Source organism: Falco biarmicus, chromosome 4 (assembly GCF_023638135.1).
Source record: "Falco biarmicus isolate bFalBia1 chromosome 4, bFalBia1.pri, whole genome shotgun sequence".
NCBI lineage: Eukaryota > Metazoa > Chordata > Aves > Falconiformes > Falconidae > Falco > Falco biarmicus.
Window position 1 is genome coordinate 38,846,296 of NC_079291.1, and position 18,398 is coordinate 38,864,693.

The 18,398-nt window shown below is 41.2% G+C and overlaps 1 protein-coding gene across 11 annotated transcripts in view; it reads right to left on the reverse strand.

Moving 5' to 3' along the window:
* The window catches only part of ADAM22 (ADAM metallopeptidase domain 22), a 137,760-nt gene that overhangs the window by 70,013 nt on the left and 49,349 nt on the right, over positions 1–18,398 (reverse strand). For all 11 annotated transcript variants that reach the window (XM_056334885.1, XM_056334875.1, XM_056334874.1 and 8 more), the window contains exon 4: positions 5,362–5,428. In XM_056334885.1, coding sequence (XP_056190860.1) covers positions 5,362–5,428 — 67 coding nt within the window. The remainder of the gene's footprint in view (positions 1–5,361; positions 5,429–18,398) is intronic.

An 18,398-nucleotide genomic window follows, 5' to 3' on the forward strand; every position in this document is an offset into this window, starting at 1 on the left:
TCCTGCATTATTTATGATTTGTTCCTTTCCAATTTCTTTTCTCACCCAGGGGCTCATCACCAGGTTGTGCAAGCTCTGGGTACATGCACACGCAGCTCCAGACCAGCCCCAGGCTCCCGCGTCCCAGGGCAGAGGCTCTCTGCACTCCCCTCCCACCCCTTCCTGCCAGCCAAAATGGTGCTCCAGTTTTCAGGAGGAAAATGTAATCCCTCACAGGAACGCCTGTTTAGCATACAGGCTTTTCTGGCAAGTCAAAACACCTTCCTCTGGTTACAAAATGGTGAATTATCAAAAGCTGAAGAAAAACTAAGAGATTCTTCTACGGAGCTCTGACAGTGGATGTCCTTAAAACTGGAAGATGCTGGTAGAAGCACCTTGCTATAAAATTGGAAACGTGTAAGTCAATGATAAAAATTACCCGCTCACTGGCTCCGTGTTTTTACTAGCCACACTGCAAATGATAGTGGCCTTACAATTGAACAGATCAAACCTGTGGTGATACAGCAAAATGTTGGAATGTTACTCTAGGGTAAGGTCTCATCAAATACAGGCCCTAAGACATACACAGATGTTGCCCTCAGTCAAGGGACTGTACCCTAACTCCTCCTCAAGCAGACAAGATTTGAAGGAGGGAGCTTAACAGAAAATGCAATACCCATCATGTCAGGGGTCCCCGGTCCTCTCTAGCCTTTCAAGATTTTAGTGGTTTTCTCCCTTCTATATTATATTCCTTTAAAAGGGCATTTAAAGAGCCCTTCAAATACACATCAAGCCAAGACTTTAATCACAGCAGGGCAATGAAGTAATTTTCCCCTCTTATGCACAGGCATTATGACAGCTGTAAGCTACAGTAACAGGCATTTTGCGCATGCTACTAGCCAAACAAATGCACACAGCAAAGGGAAATAATGACTATTTTTGCAAACTAAGGGCTCTGCTTTGCTGTGCAGGATTAAAATGCATTTTCCCCACAACCCTGATTCCCCTAACTGCAATAACAGCACCTCTGCTAGTACGACGTCAGAGCACAAGGTCACTCCAGGGCACCCCAGCTCAGGAGGACGGCTGCGGGCAGCCTGAAGGAGGGCACTGGGCACTGCCCTGCCCACGCTCGCTGCCGCACAGCAGTGGCTGAGCACCACAGGGGCCAGCAATATGGCTCAGCACAGCTGGCGACACAAAGCCACAAGGCAATCTTAAGCCACAGGGCAAGTTTGGCCAAAGTTTCTCTGTCAACACCTACAATGGAGAAAAACAGTACCTAGAATTTAACTGTGTTGTTTGATGTCACGATTATGCACATGCTGTGAAGTAGAAGCAAAAAGCAATGTTCTTTTATGCTGTGAGCACTCTTGCTGTAATACTGTGCCCATAATACACATATTGTGTTTATACCACCAAACTTAAGAACTTAGGGTTGCCTATGAAATATAGTTCCTTCTAGTTATATTTAAACATGTCATCAAAACTTTATTACATTTGTTTACCACAACTCTACCTGTGCAAGTTCTTTGACTGGGAGCTAAATTATTTTCATTGTCTACTTTTTTTCAGAAAGGAATTTTCTAAGAACCCATAGAATTGTCCAGCGTTTTGAGGGAATACAGGCAGAAACATTTATTTCTACATTCTCCAAAGAGGAAAACTGAAACACTTTATATGAGAAAATGTCACAGAATAGATATCAGCAGTTCCTTCTGAGGGAGAAAAACCCAGCAATGTGAATTACTGAGCACTACAGCTGTTTTTTTCCTTTCATCTTACTGACAGCATCAGTGACAGAATGATAACCCAAAAAGAAAGAAAGATAAAAGGACACAGAGCTATATTGCGGCAACATTAAGTATACACAAGTTGAGTATTTATGTGCTGTGAGCATAGGATGATCTGGACTGACACAATCGGGAAAAGGCAATGCATGAAGGGTTTTTCTCTTTCTTATTAATTGATTATTCTCTTTGCTACCAGAGGGAATTTAGGCCAATACTGCTGCTTTCCTAGCAGTTAGAGGCATGATCTAAATTAAAGGAGGATTGGGGGGGGGAACAACAACACTGAAATGATTCAAAGATCTACCTCCTTTTGTTTTTCTTAAGCGCTGCATGTTGTTGCTGGTTTAACAAGAATGTCTTAGGTGCTGCCTAACTGTGCCAAATCAACAAGGACTTATAACAGAGAAGCCTCTCTCCTGCAGCTGCTAAATGTTGGCACCCTGCAAAAACATGTGTAATGTTCCACCTTCACAACGGTCCAATGTATTAACGAATTATGCAGCAATCAAATGTCATTCAAATTTCTCTTCTAATAAAAAGTTGTGTTAAACTGTGAACTCTCCTCCATATAAAAATCCTTTTGCTCCTTCAAAGTGGTATTTTTAATGATCTGAATGTTTCTCCCTTTTCCTCCCTTTCCCTGCCCCCCTCTCCTCTCTGAAGCATCCTAACTAACGGCAGGAGATCCATATGTACTTTACAGCACAGGAAGTTTTACTGGGGGGGATGGAGAGGGGGAGGAGTGGCAAAAGTAGTTATCAACTCCACGTTGCGTATGAGCCAAGGCAGGCATCTGCTTCCCGGACACATTCATGCCTGTAACACTCCTAAACTGCTGAGTGTACATATATCTGCATTCCTGCAGCAAGTCAAAGCTCCTGTCTTCTCCCATATTGCCGATGGCACAACTGCAGCACTGCCAATTTGCATGTTTGTGCAGTATTCCTGCACTGGGAAATGCAAGGGGGAAACATGGATTTTAAAATACACCTCTCCTTACGTCACTGAGGCAGCCAAGTACAGAGGAGGCACTTTTGCTGTATAAACAGGCTTGCTCAAAGCCTGCAGCTGGCAGTGGATGGCAGATAGACATTTTCTTTCTCTCACTTTCTCCCACCAAAGCAGCAAGAGAGATGTTGCCAGGCCGCCTCTGTTTCTGCCTACAGCCAAAGACAAATTGCAGAGAGGTGGGTGAAAAGCAGCATGTTGAAGCAACTGACAGAAACCTGGGTCCTTTCTGAAATACCTCTTCTCCTGCTTCTGCTAAGGAATATGCTGTGTAGCATAGTGCATATTTTGTGATTTATTTATAAACTGAACCCTTTTACTAGCTATTTTTAAGTAAGTATCTGAGCAATCTGCACAATCCCTAAAATTTAGTGTAATAATTATATTTTGCCTGGTGTCTATTGTAAGTACTGATTTCAAGGTGGTTTTACCAGTTACTGTGAATGATTTCCATAGAAACTCAAGGTACTAAATCACCATTATGAAAAATTCTTGTATTCCCAGTAATATTTTCAAAACATTTGATATAAAACCAGAGTTCAGTTTCTCAAATACAAAACAGATACTGCTGGGCTCTTCAACAAACAGGGCTCTCCAGGGCATTTACAGGTGCTCTGAAAAATACTGGCTGGTTAGAGGGAACCAGATTTATTTTTAAACAGCTATTGGGTACTGAAATTAGCCTCACTCAGTGTCTGGCACCGAAATGTACTCAGCAGCCTGCATTCTTCCAAAAATCTTTTGATATCTGAACTTTTCTGAAAACGTGCCCATGACTGAGGCCAATGGGCCCTTCCAGACGTGTCACAGCAGCTGCTCCCCTCTCCTCTAATCCCAGGCACTCAGAGGCAGCAAAACAAGCAAAAAATACACATCCACCTTCTTGGCGTGCTTCCATAGGCCTGCTGCCTGCCGAGCTCCCAGAGAGGTGGGTAAGGAGGGGGTAGAAGAGCCCCCCATGCACCCCAGCCACCCCTGCACCCCTGGGTTCAGTGCACAAGGTGCAAAGCAGCCTGGAGAAGGAAACAGATCACCTGAGCAGCAATGCCCTGCCTTTGCAGTGCATCCTTGTGACCCTTCCATTCCCAATTCAGTTCATCTCAAGCATCAAGGGTCAACGCAGCAACACCAGTTCTCTACTTAAAGCAGATGTAAAGAGTACCGACTGAAGCAGTGATAGCCATCCTGAAGGTATACCATGACCCTGCACAGCAACTAACTGAAGGGGAAATAATCTCTGGGACCCTGGAGACTGGGAGATGTTTTGCCCAGAAGACACTTCATGACCCTTCCTCTGAAAGGCCTGATCCTCCTGTCTCTTCCCCATGCAATTCAAGAGTACTCACAGAGAAGAGCCACTGATGTCAAACATTTCCTTGCTTGATTAAGGCTTACTCATCAGAAACAGATTTGTCCTAATTCAGTGATGGGACTCAGATAGATTAACTTAGCTAACTTGCTTATATACCTTGATGCAGACAAATGGATTGTTTTGTTCTTATTAATATCAGCTATTATCTTTATTCCTGCTTTGAGTCATATTCTGAATCTGAGTCAAGACTTCTTGATTGCAGAGCACAGCTGACTGAGAAATTAGTCTTTACAATTTAATAGAACACCTCTGTGTTTGCCTCAGTCTGATAATGTATGCAGACTATTATCAGAGAGTAAAAAAAGCAGATTTCAAGTTTGCAAATGCCAGAAAGGGATAAAACCAAAGGAAACATATCTTCAGCTACTCAGTGGCTGAAGGATTCAGCTACTCAATGGCTAAAGGATTGTTTTGTCCACTTCCGCTTTCACATTACACGGGTTAATGCATTTGTTCCAGAGTATTTAGGTGATCTCAGATTTAGTAAAAGACTTTCGGATTTTTTTTAATAAAATGTAAACATTGAACAAAATTTGGCCTGATAGGCGAATTCGAAGAGTTTCTATTATGCACAGCATATATTACATTCATGCACATTTTGTGTAACCTAAAGCAATTTTATACCTGACATCTACAAAATACTGTTCTAACAAACAGAAGGTTCTCAAGAAAGTTCTCCCATGTTCCACGCAAATAACAAAACACTCCTGCAAAGGCAGTGGGACATTTCACGGAAGACAACTGCAACAAAGAGGACCTTGTCGTCATCATGCCAACAAATATCCAGAGAAAGAAATCCACCATTTGAGACATGGACTAGATATTTGGAAACATTATACAATAAATCCTGCTATTCTCATTAAAACCAACACACTTGGGGTTTAGTACAATGAGGAAATGCTAGCTACCAAACCAGAAGGATCTTCTTCAATAGGCATCAAAAGTTAATTTTATTTACTAGAAAAAAGAGCTACCATGTATACATTTTTAATAGATACAATTTTGATATAAACATCAATGTATTAATTTGCTAATAAAGTTTCTTATTTAAAAAGCTGGAATCTTAGAAGACGTGAAACATGCTTGCCTCAGAAGAGTAAAACAAATCACCTAAAAAATCAGATATCTCTCAAAAAAATAAGTGAGTTTGCATTAAGATCAAAAGCAAAGCAAATTAAAAAAAGCAAAGCATAAGAAGGAAATTCTTACTTTAACTTCCACTGTCTTGCCACCTTGCTCAATATGCCTCTCAAGATACTCAGAAGACAACAGGTCACTGCAAGAAGAAAAAAAGAACCATAAGCCTTGTGCATGTGTTCTTGCACTCCCTCACAGCAAGCACTGATTAAACATTTACATTTGAAAAGGGCAAAACCTGCAGGATACTTTTCCTAAAATGTTCATAAAAATCACTGAAACAGCCGCTTCCAACAGAGTTACACAGTGCATGGGACACATTGATTTTTAATACCAGAAGGCAGGACAAGGAAAACCAAGGGGTGAGTGGGTGGGTTCTTCACAGAGGGTTCACAAACAGCCACTGACAATGATTTCAATTCAAGAGACTCTTCTATTTGCTGCTAAAAGTGAACAGTATGGAAGTTAGGTGAACTTTCATAAAAAGAAAAAAAAAAAAGCATAAGGATGAGAAATGATGAGAAGCCTCTCATAGTCACTCCCATGGCAGGCTGCATCTGAGGGGAAAATGGCAGCTGCCTCTGACAGACTCCCAAAGACACAATGGCACAGCAGTGAAATGACCCTGTAATGCCAATATGGTGAGCCCTGGACCACACTAAATCGGCTGGCAAAGCCACCAGCCAGAGGGCTGCACCGCACCCCAGGCTCAGTGCAGGTGTCCGGGTGGGCACCAGGCTGCCCTGGGGCTGCCAGGCCAGGCCTCCACGCACCCCCCCTCATGCCCACCCTGGGGACCCTGCAGCTGCAGCAATGCCAGAGGGAAACGCTCCGGGCAACAGCAAACCCAGCCTCAAAAGGACACAAGGCTTTGGAACAAACACTGAAAAAACAATCAGACCTGAGGCAAATGCTTATAAGCTAAAGGCATGCTGTATTTACTAAGAAACATCAACGCTAAACCCAGTCAAATCCTCTCTCTTGTAAGTTACTCTCTAGGCAAGCAGACGATCTCCATCAGAAACTTCACCCAACATTTTCAAAGACTGTAAAATTTTACTGAGATGAAATCTGTATAAAGATTTGCTATTGTCCCACTTCAGAGGTGATTAAACTGGAAAAGATTTAGAATTGTTAAAGAAAACATGGCGACAGGCACTCTGACTGATGGGACAGAGGGCAACGAGCACGGACCTTCTCAGCAAAAGAGGCAAAATCAAACATTTCTCCTTCAAACAACAAAATACCCAGGCTAGAGGTGAACTGACGTGCTGTCGAGGGCAAGGACAGCTGAGTGGCACCCAGGGCAGCAGCCACCCGGTGCTGCTCTTGGCCCTGGCTAAACAGGCAGAAGGGCCACAGACTTTTTAGCTCACATAGGCACAGAGCAAGCCCCTAGCAGGACGATGTGGGTAGCACGGGTCCTTCAGTATCAGCCCTGCAAACTGCCAGCTTGGTATCTGCATTAATAACCCAGGCACAAAAGCTAGGAGCGGTCTAGTTAAATATGCTGATAAAGCTAATTGGAAAGCATGGGGAATAAAGAAGAATATTGAAAAACTCCCACAGGAAAGAGCTGGATGATCTTCAGGACTTCATATTAGAAACAGGATCAAATTCAATTGTACAAACAGCAAATTTATGCACTTAAGGGCTGGAGGGAATTTCTGTTATGCTGTTTTGGAGGGCCTGGTTTACAAAGGAGAGAGACATGACTGCAGTTGTTTCTGGCAAAATGATTTGCCAGATCAATATGGTGTCTTCCTGAAAAACACAACTGTCATCCCAGAATACATCAAAGAAGATGTATTTCCAGTCAAACTGAGGTAAGATTAATACCACTGTCCAAAGGAGACCTCTTTTCAAATACTGAAGACAGGTACTGGACAGCTTTGCTAAAAAGTTCAATTACCTGGAAGCACAGAGAGGCTCTGGGGATAACCAGGGAATGGAAAGCTTCTGAAGTCTAGCGAAAAATTGAGTTGTGAGGGGATATGAGTGCACCAGAGTTCATACACCAAGATGTAAAGGTAGCTAATTAGGTTACAGAAGACACTGGCAGAACCTCAAATGTACACGGACTGTCAGTGACTCAATGAAAACTTGATGTTAGAAAAAAAAACAAACAACTTTTTATCTAAGTGTAAGCAACAGAGGCAACAAAAAGAGGGATGCTAGTAAGTTTCTGAACGGGAGCACCCATGGGACAACTGTCCATGGAGTGGTGTCTCCTCAGTCACAGGGAGTTCACAGCTGGTTGCTGCTGAAGGCAGGAGGTCTCAGCGGCTCCTCAGCAGCAAGTGCTGAACCTATCTTGTGTCAACACAAGCACTCATCGAAATACTCTCAGTGTCAGAACTAACACTCATCAAGACACTCCTGGTGTCAGTATCGGCACTCATCAGAGTACACTGAAATGGTTCAACAAACCCACGGTTTTGCTGCATTAGGTAATTGAAGTCCTTTGTAAAGAGGTACAATAAGCTCCAGGACTGACGCAAGAGAGGGAACATACCTGAACAGCTGTCAATAGAGGAGAAAGAAAGCAAGCAACTCCTCTGGCCACCGCAGAACCAGCACGACCAACTGCCCCCAGATTCAACCTCTAGTACCCCCTTAATTTTGGTCAGGCCCATATACCTTTATTGATGCTTTGCACAGCAGCCGGCAAGTAACCCATTATGAAAGGCAACTAGAAGATGCTGTTTGAGTTACTGATTACAATCCTCTAATTCATCTTAGAAGTGAGTATTAAATATTTAAGATACTCATCCACCTGGGGGAAGCTCAAAGACTCCCATAAGGTCTGAATATTTTCCAGATTCAGGAATTTAGACAAATGCTCTCTTAAAATGTATTTAGTTTAGCTTGCTTTAGATACATAGTTTTCGGCTTTCACTTCACTTTCCAGCAAAGTTCTATGCTTCCACATGTTTACTAAAGCCAGTTCTATAGCTTAGGGCTCTAGGTTTACTCTCAGTTATTTCTGGGGGACTCATTTAATCTAAGGTCATCCTTATCTGACCACAAAGGGTTTTGTGCCAAGGAAGATGCAAGAGATTATAAAATCTAAGATATTAAAGTAATCATACAGTACAAAAGACAGAGATCGAACAGAATAACTTAACTCAGAGAGAGGGTTTACAGTTGTATTTGCAGGGCTAACAAGGAGAAGCACAGGGTCTTCTCACATGGGTCTGACAAAATTACTGCTTTTTAAAAGATACTGCTGTTAATATCTTTATGTTCTGGAAGATCACGTTATGTTCTCCAAGATCTGGAAATTGCGTCTGGCATAAGAAAACAGAAATTGATCATTCTCTGCCTTGTACAATGCAAGAGCTAGGGAGGTAATAGAAAAGGCCAGTAAGCTCAAAACTAATAAAAAGAGATCTTTTCTGGCACAGCCCCTGGTTACAATGTGGAACCTCTTGCCACAGGAAAGCATGGATGCTGGAGGTCTGTACTGGTTCAAGCTGGGAATGGACAAGTTTATGGACATAATTGAGGGCTGCCGAATGCACAGAAATTGTACCTGACTGAGAAAATCTTGGAGTGCTTGAAAAGGACTCTGGGGAAGCCTCATACATGCTTATTCTGTTCTTCTGCTTCTATCTCAGCATCTGCCTTGGGCCACTGGGATAGGGCAGTTGGCCACACACCTCTCTGACCTGACCTGGACTGCTCTGCCTGCACGCTGGCAGGGTCCTGTTTCTCCTGGTGGTTATTTAGGGTCCCCTGGCATCCAGCTCTAGGGTTGCTGGTGGTCAGTCAGCTGCTCTTCTCCCACCCACCCACCCCTCTGATGGACACACCCAGGTTGTTCAAGTTGTATTTATTTTCAGAGTAGGCCAAGAGAACAATTCCTAAACAGGTCCATCCATTTCGCTGTCCTGCTCAGTCCCTGCTTTTGGGACAGAAGGGCTGGAAATGGCTGGGGAGCTGCTGGCATCCCCCTGCCTCTCAAGGTCTGTTGCAGGTGCCTCCATTCCCAATATGAGCCTGGCTGGAAGAGAAACGCCATGGGGTCGCCAGCCTGCACAGCTTCTGGGGACCAAGCCCAGAGTGTACAAACAGATGATAGGTCTGAAATGTAAAGACATTTTTAGAGCCTACCTAAGTAACATGGCAGGTAGGACACGTCTAGGAATATTTTATTAGTAGAAAAAGCCACAGATGATGTCCTGTTATGCTTTAGTAGTACTAATATTATGACTCACTGCATGGAAAATATAAAAAAACACAACACTTGCAGATCAAATAATGCCATCAGCCCTACTATAAACTAAGCTACAGCCTCACAGTTACTTGCGGTCTTGGAAACTTATGCCAAAAGATATGCTTCTCTCATGAAATCATCTTATAGGTGGAATAATGTTTTGTCTTCAGTAACAGTGAGGCACAGAACTGTGTCATTTTAATAAAAGCCATTACTTTAAAACAAACAGAAAGCTATACTGAAGCACTTGTGAAACACAATGAAAATTATTTAAGCAACATAAGACACGGAGCAATCAGCATTAAAATAACATGCATTTCAACATAAATTGTACAGCCCTTTCCTATGGTAGACATAAAATTGGAATAATTTAGCTTGCCTGCCAATCTCTCTTAAAACCCATCTTTGTCAGTTTAAGTAGCAGTTTTGGTATCAATTGTAAAGAAAATCTGCACGTGAAAAAAAAATTCAACACACATTGTGGGGAAAAAAATCCTAGAAGCACAAAGGATGTAAACAATTCCAGTAAAAAAATACCTACACTATAAAAGACAACACTGAAGAATGAGATTTTCAGAAACATTTGCTGAGGCATTGATACAAATTCTTTGAAAATGCACGGCAAAAACCTGCATATGTTAAGACCTAAAAATAAAACACTTCACAGGAAAGAAGCACATGTGATCTGTGGCTTTTACAAGGAAAAACCAGCTATGTTAATAATAGCAATTCTGTTTTCAGAGGTCTGTTGTTTTTAAAATGTACAGAAATCAAGTAGTGTAGTTTTGTTTACAGCAGCAGCATTTTTTGGAGCATTATCTTAAGTCACAACCATATGAGTCCATCCCATACAGACCCAATAGCATAACAGCCAGAACAAAAAAAAATGAGCAAGCTCCTCTCTGCTCTTCCAGCTCTCCCAAACAGTCACAACAATTATACACAGGAGGCAGCAGCTGAGGGAATTCTCATACAGAAGGCGGCCCCAACTAAGGAAACTATCCAAAATCATACATGTATAGGCAATTAAATTCTACCTTGAATTAACTGTACATTTGCATATGAGGTTTACCAAACCAAAGCCGGGATTGGGAACCCAGGCAAACAGATGAGCTTTGGAAAGATGGGTTCCCCAGCAGAAAGATGCTGCTCTAGGAAGCAAAAAGAGGGGGGAAAATGAGGTGGCAAGAGAAAAGAGGACAGAACAGGCCAAGTGTTTAAAGAAACAGAAAGAAAAACCAGATTATAAAGCACTTCAACTTGAAAGAATCAAAAAGAGGCCATTAAAGATTTTTTAAAAGCCAACAGATTTACTTTTGAATATGAAATGGATAACAAAGTGGGAATTATCCCTGGAAATGAAATAGAAACTTTCATTTTCAGGAAAAGAAGGAAAATGCCCATCACCAGCTTCTGAACAAAAGTTAACGCTCCATTTAAGAGACTGTGAAGATGGCATGCCTAAAAGTTATAGAAGAAAACCAGCAGAAATTATAGGGAACTCTTCAGAGGCCATAGGAAGAATTAAAACCTTAATGATGGTAGAAATAAAAGAAGTTCATAATCACAGTACTAAAATGCATCTTTGCTGGCATATCAGTGTTACAAATGACAGAAATGGCTGGTTTCATGATACCTGGTATCATTGCTGTGTCTCCTTTGTCACTGGGGGAATTCTTCATCATTTCTTCTCTGTTTACCCTCATTTCTGCCTCCACAGCTCTATTATGTACACCTGAAATTGCAGACCAAATACGATGCCAGACAAGGACATCAAATGAGAGATCTGAGCTGAGATGCATTACTTAGAAGGAGGACAAGTGTGTTAGCTGAAAGCAGCTGAAAGGTCTGGATGGGTCGAATGCCAGTAGGAAATTGACAACAGACATATGGAGACATTCTAGAGAACAACGGATTTGGGGAAATGATGGAGACACTGATAAGAGAAAGATGCCATATCAACTGTACAACTAATGCTAACCCACGCTGCAGAAGCAAGCTGTGAGAAGGGAGCCTCCTGCAACACCACACTTGAGAGGGCTGCGGTAAAAAGAATAGGCTCTGTTTGGGTACCAAGCACATGAGGATGAGGAAACTTCCCATCAAGCAGTAGATTTTTCCCCCGTGGTGTACATCCTCTACCAAGTAACCTGGGAAAGGTCTAAATTATAATTCAATTATAAAAGTGGAATCTACCCCCCTCAAAAAAGGGAAAAGGGAGGGAATCAGATTCATATAAGGAGATCATTGTAGAAGATGGGAAACTACCAGCATGTTGCTTTAAGAAAAGTGCTGAAAGACTCCTTTTATTAACAGGGGTAATAGATACTGGAGCAGTGATTAGGGGAGGTAATGTTTTAGAACAGCCCATCTTGTACACCAGGAAAGAGAAGGCAGGTTGATTATTATCATGAAACAAGCACAAAGAAAGTGGAAAACTAGAGAGGGAACAGAAGGCATGTTTCTATCTGCCAGTCAGGAAGAATACAAGGGACAATTAGCATTACCTTGCATTACAGTATGGTAATAAAACATTTTCAGTATCAGCCATGAGCTAACTAAAAAATGCAGAAAGACAAACTGAAAAAAGCCACTTAGCAGCAGATTTCCGTACCTGACTAGCTAGGACATTTTAATTCTCCTTTATCCTCGTGCCTACCCAAACACCTTCTCTCTGCTCATACATGATCTTTCCTTGCACTCCAGGAGGGATTAGCTATCTCCATACTCCGTGAATCTACCCGCTTCAATAGCCACAGCTCTAAAACTCTCATCCCCTCCTTCCCCTCAAAAGAATTGCTGAATTCCTTTTTATGTGGATAGTTAATTTAATGACTGTTATCTGTTAAGTTAGCCAAATGGACGAATCAATCAGAGTTAGGTAGCTTCTCTTTGATACAGCAGCAGTTTTCACAGTGCCTACTTAGAGGAAGGAAAAAACAACTCAGAAAAACAGAGCCAGTTCTTGTCTGCACAAACTGAAGCTTCTCCCCTTTTTAAAATATTCTTACTGTGCTTTTCTGTTCTTGTTGCTGCTAACATGAAGGGGACAGAGGAGAATGTAATTTCTTAATGTGTCTACTCCTACTGACTATTTAAGACTTTCTCCAAAAAGAAATCAGGGACTTACGAATGGGTTGAGTCCTCAAGAGATTATCACAAATGCTTCCTGAAGCTTAATTTCACATTTCAGTAACAGACAATGATACACAACTTGAATCTCTGATTAAGTTTATTCCAAATACTAACATTTTTTTATTTTTTTCCTCTCCAGGAGTTCTCTGTTGATCCCTAATGCCATCTGACTTGAAAATGCACTTAGTCCCTTTATCCCTTAATAGCTAATTTGCCTGCAGGACACGACAGCAACTGCCCTGCACCCCAGTGCAGACACCAAACTGCAGAGCAACTCCGCAGCCCTGCACAGGGCCTCCACCTCTAGCATCAGAGATCAAGTCTTACAGCTCTGGCTTACAAAAAGATGCATCTGATTTACTGATTGGCTTCATTCCTTGATGGAAAAAGGTTTAAGCAGGTTGAAGACATTCGCTTAGTTTCACTAAATTTCTGTTATGCACATGGTTCCTACTACTAGCATAAAAAAAGGAGACAGGACACAACAAAATCTGCAAGGAAAAACCTGTAAAGCAACAGCAGTAGTTTCAGTGCTGGTGTGGTCACATCCTGATGCTGGACATACCTTATGCAAGTGAACTGTACCCCAAGTACATCCAGCTCTCACTGCCAGCAGGCATTCTATGGTGCCACTGTCCATCTACCGTTACATCACGGACTTCTTGGCCCATCCTTTTCAATCTCTGTAATTCGGTCTGTTCTCCTCTATCTAAATGACCATATGGGAAATTTTATGAGGAATTACTATAAATGTGGCACATAATGATTAACAGATACTGCCTCTATTTTCTGCGGGAAAAAAATAAGAGTTTATATTAATGTTCTGCAGCTAAGAAGAGAGACATTTACAAACTAATCATTCACTGAGTCATATCACCACACATTTCTTTTCACTGTTTTAATGAAACCTGAATATAGCTCCCTACCCCAATGAAGTAAGAACAGACAAACCGAAAACAGCTCTGAAATCACAATTTCAGATCCTTTCTTTATCACAACTTAAATATAATCAAATTACTGTTGTTATTGTTTGCACCAATATTAACATTTCTTCTATACGAATACTGAAATAAGTAAATAAAATCTGATGTGATATGTGAGGAAGATGCTTTTTTTTAAATAAAGCATTTTAAAACATTTTGTGTCACAACCACTGCAAAGAGCATAAATTCAATACAGCAGTTAATTCATCCTGCTGCCGCTGGAGGGAAGGTGATTACAGTCCTCTCTTTTAGACAACAGGGATATTTAATCTACTGCCCTAACAAGGAAGCTGCGCTCACACACAGATTCTTCCCAGTATCCAAGGGGAGCCAGTGCTACTCAAGATGCCATAAGAATGAACTGAAGACTTTAACAAGCATAAAGAGTAGACGGCAGCTGTTTGCAAGACTCTTGACAGGCAGAAAAATGAACCAGGATTTTTCTAGCTCTAAACTTCTCTTTTCCTAACCAGAACTGAAAGCAGCCTGGGCAAGGTTCACTCACTGGGCTCCTTATCTAGTTTTCTTTACAGGACTGACAGCAATGCAAGTGTCAATAAAACTGCACTCTGCTTTTGCTGATGAATAATTTACACCAGTGTATCTTCAGGCAAAATTACTTCTTTTTCCTACAGAAATTTCAGGAGTCCTATTAAATTCAGCAGATATATTTACACCATGTTCATACCACTACTACAAAGCAGTTTCCTCAATGCCATTCGTACACTTGTTACTTTTAAAGTCAGGATAAATACAGTTAATTTTAGTATTTGAGAAGATCGTAAATTAATAATAAAAGGAAAAGGCAAGCACACAAGAGGCACAGGCTACACGTTTTCCTGCACAAATCTACTAGTATGGTCTAATCCTAGTTAATGTGTCTCTTCATCTAGTCAAGCTGTTTTATACTATATGGAAAAAATCACTTCCCAAGTAAACTCACTTGTGGTTTCAAGCACATTTCAACCCAACTCTTTGCTCATATTTGTGTACTGTGTGCAAACACGATATTAAAGGAGAAAAACTGTGAAATTAAGAAGTGTTATAAAATACCAGCCATCTCAATGTAGCCCCAACATAACTTTATGCTATTAAATACAAGCACATACATTTTGCACAGGATACCTTTACCATTCAGTGAATGGACATTACTAAATATTTTTATTTGATAGTTTTCTTCAAGATTTGCCCTCAAATTTTAGTTACTGTATACATCATTTTGCCCTGGAGCAAATACACAAATTATTTCTGTACTCATGGGCACTTCCACGATGCTCTCTGAAAGTACTCACAAACCACAAATGCTGAGTCCTCGACATAGTGCCCCTCAGGAAGTAGGTGTTCGCATTTTCCTCAGTACTAGAAAGCCGTAAATTCACAGAGCCATATATTGTAGAAACACAGTATCTTTTTCATCGCAACACATTTCAGATACGTCCTGCCCTGTGTTGCAGTTAGGACAACTCATAAACGTTCAGAGTTCTTCAGGGTTGATCCCAAGTGTCCTGCTCATGGGTTGCCCGAAGAACAACGGACAGTCACTAGAACAAATGGTGAACGCACCACGTTGGGGGATGCTTGACCAGAGCCATGCAGGAAATCGCTGTCAAAGGGAACCAGCATCACCACTAGCTTTGCACATATGCACTTCCCAGCCCAGTAACAGGTAAACTGGGACTGTCCAGCAAACCACCTCATTGCCAGCACAGCCTTGCTTTACTCCCAGAGTACTTTGGCAACAAATAGCATCTGATTAGACAAATAAAATAAAAAAAAACAAAAACAACTTTAGCTGTATAAAATAGGAATACAAAGGGGGCAAAGCTGCTGCAGCTCCTGCCTGTTTCATCATCTCCTCCCAAACTCTCCATCCCCATATCCACCTCCTCCGTCCTCAGGTCTCCCGGGACACATACCTATTCCTCCTCTATTCCCCAGCCCATCACCACTTCTTACAAACAAGTATTTCCAAGTTGCTGCTTCCCGCTTCTGCATGATGCCAAGAAAGATGAGCAAAGAAGTCAGTATCTCGTCAAGGTTACATTTACAGTTTGCACTAACACTGAGCACATCCACCCCAAAATGTGCATTCTTAATGACAGCAAAGCTTTCCCCTGCTGTGCTGTCATTTCTTTTATAAGCACCCTAGGACAATCACCCCCTTACACTCATGGTTACTTGCTGTTAGAACTTGCATTTATTTTATCCTGAAATTTGAAATGTTGCTCATGCCCCAAGAATTTCTTATTTAGTAATCACCAAGAAGAATAATTTCTTCTAAACAGTATGCACTTTTATGCATTTAAAGAGTATTAGCATATACGGATTGAAAAATTATGGAGAAGTTTGTTTTTATTGTTAATCTAATGAATGCATCAAGTGTTCAAGTACCTGAGATGTTTCAGAAATGAGATCAAAAAAAATGGTGAAGATTAATTCCCCCCCAAAACATGTGAACTTTAGAAAAGAGTATACCTGAAAATAGCTTTAATGCTAAAGATAGTAAACCTTAGAAACCTAGAAACTAATTAATTTCTGGAAACTATTCTGATGGAGCAAATCTGCTAGAATTTCAAGAAGATGGAAATGAACTTGAAACTACAAAGACTGCCAAAAACCTTGTTATATCGGTAGAGGGGCTAAGGAAAAATGAGTCATGAGGTGAAAAGTATCTACAATGGCAGGTAAATTAAAGAGCAAGAAACTGAAATTACAGGTACCTGCTGTAGCACTTTCATTTCTCTTTTTTGATAAAGAATGTCCATTTTAATAGCACAGAACTTTGTGTAGATCATCAGTCAAAGGTCTCCACTGCATTTGTGGGTGAGTCAGGGTTTTAGTCTGAAACTATGCAAACAAATTTAAATGCACAGTTAAGAGAGATAAGAAGTCTCTTGAAGAAGCAGTCTGCATTAGCAGGAAAATATCACAGAATATCCACACATGACAAATGACACAAAGCTCTGTGAAATAAAATTCATGGCTCATCTTAAAAATTAACGAAGAGTGGGAAGACAAGATTTCCTTAACCACAGAATCCTCAGGAGCCAGATTCTGAGACAACACTAATCACTTAACCACAGTCCAAGGAATTATCACAGCTCCCCAAACTTACAATCATCAATCTTCATTTAGCATATACAACTGCAAGAGAACAGCTAGCTTCAGAGAGACAAAAAAAATCCATTTCCTAATGCTATTCCAAGTCAGATTTGTCTGGCTTGCCAGACGGCTCTGGAATTGCTGATGACCCAGCAGGTTCCTTCACTTCCCTGTGTATTACCTACCAGTAAATCATGCCCTCTAAACTCAAAAGGCTCTTCAATTTGGAGAAAAAGATGATGGGGTGAGGATGGGGGAATATGGTAGAAGTTCACAATATCATGTGGGCATAGACAGAATTAACGCAAAACTGTTACTCACCTAACTCCACATTAGGAAAATAAGGAAGTACTTGATGAAATTAGAAAATAATTTAAAACAGATCAAAGAAAGCACTATGTCATGCAACAAGTTGTGTATCTCTGCAACATGTTGCCACAGGAGGCTGTACAGGCAGACAGTATCAGAAGGTATTCCAGAAAGGGACTGAAGCTACTATGGACAAAAGGCTCATAAACAGTTACTAAAAGGCATACACAGAGATGTGCCTGCTGTCTGGCATCCTTAAACAAAGAGCCATGGATGTTGAGGGGAGGCGGTGAGTGGAATGGATCCTGAAAGTGGCCCAGCCCATGTACTCTTTCACATCATCTCCCATTGCCAATGCCAGGACAGATGAACCACTGATGTGACACAGTTTCGTTTCTTTTGTGTTTAATCACTGTCACTGCTCCTTAGGGTAAAATGAATACCGTAATTTGATATTTTAAAATTACCTTTCTGTCCAAAGTAATTTCTTGAAACTCTGCGACAAAATATATTTGTGCTTATAGGATCCCAGTTATTTTCCACATATCAGCACAGGCTTGCTTTTAAATATATGGTTCATATAAACATCACGTAACTTACAACAGCTGTACAGAGCAACAGTGGTCAGCAGCACCCTGCTAGCTGCATACATTGCAGAGGCTGCTCCACATCTGTAACTGGAGATCCATGTCTGAAAATGCAGCTTTGACAGTTTTCCATCTGTTTCTGCAGGGATAAGGCTATGATTCAACTCATACTGACAATCCTACAGCAAAACACCTGCAAAGTTCAAGTATCTCCCCTTTTTAGTGTCATAGGTTTCACATCCCTCCTACCCTAACAGTAGCTTCACTCCTCTATATACAAGACTCTCCATCTTCACATTCCTCAATGACAACCAAACTCTGTACTAGGGACAGTTACACTGACAAGTGACATAACTATGGCTGGGTTTTAAGTAGTAAAAAAAGGAACAGGATGAAATCCCTGGCACTACTAACAGCATTCATATATGCACCTAAATTGGTGCACTGATTGGCAAAAAAAGTTATAAACAAAATCCTGAACTTTGTAGCTGGTTCACTCATACAGCATTGGCAGAAGTTCTCATTTGACTGGTGCTCTGCTGCTACCATCCATTTCTTACATACATATATATAATACACACACACACAGAGACCCTCTATATGCTATATTTCCATATGCTTTTATATAGGATATATTTTATATCCCTTGGAGGCACCTGTCAGCAATACCCTACGCATTACACACCCAATTTATTTGTCTTCTCATGCTCCTTCACCACACCTTTTTCTGTCCCTTTATTCTCACCTTTTATGTCCATCCTCTCTTCAAACAGG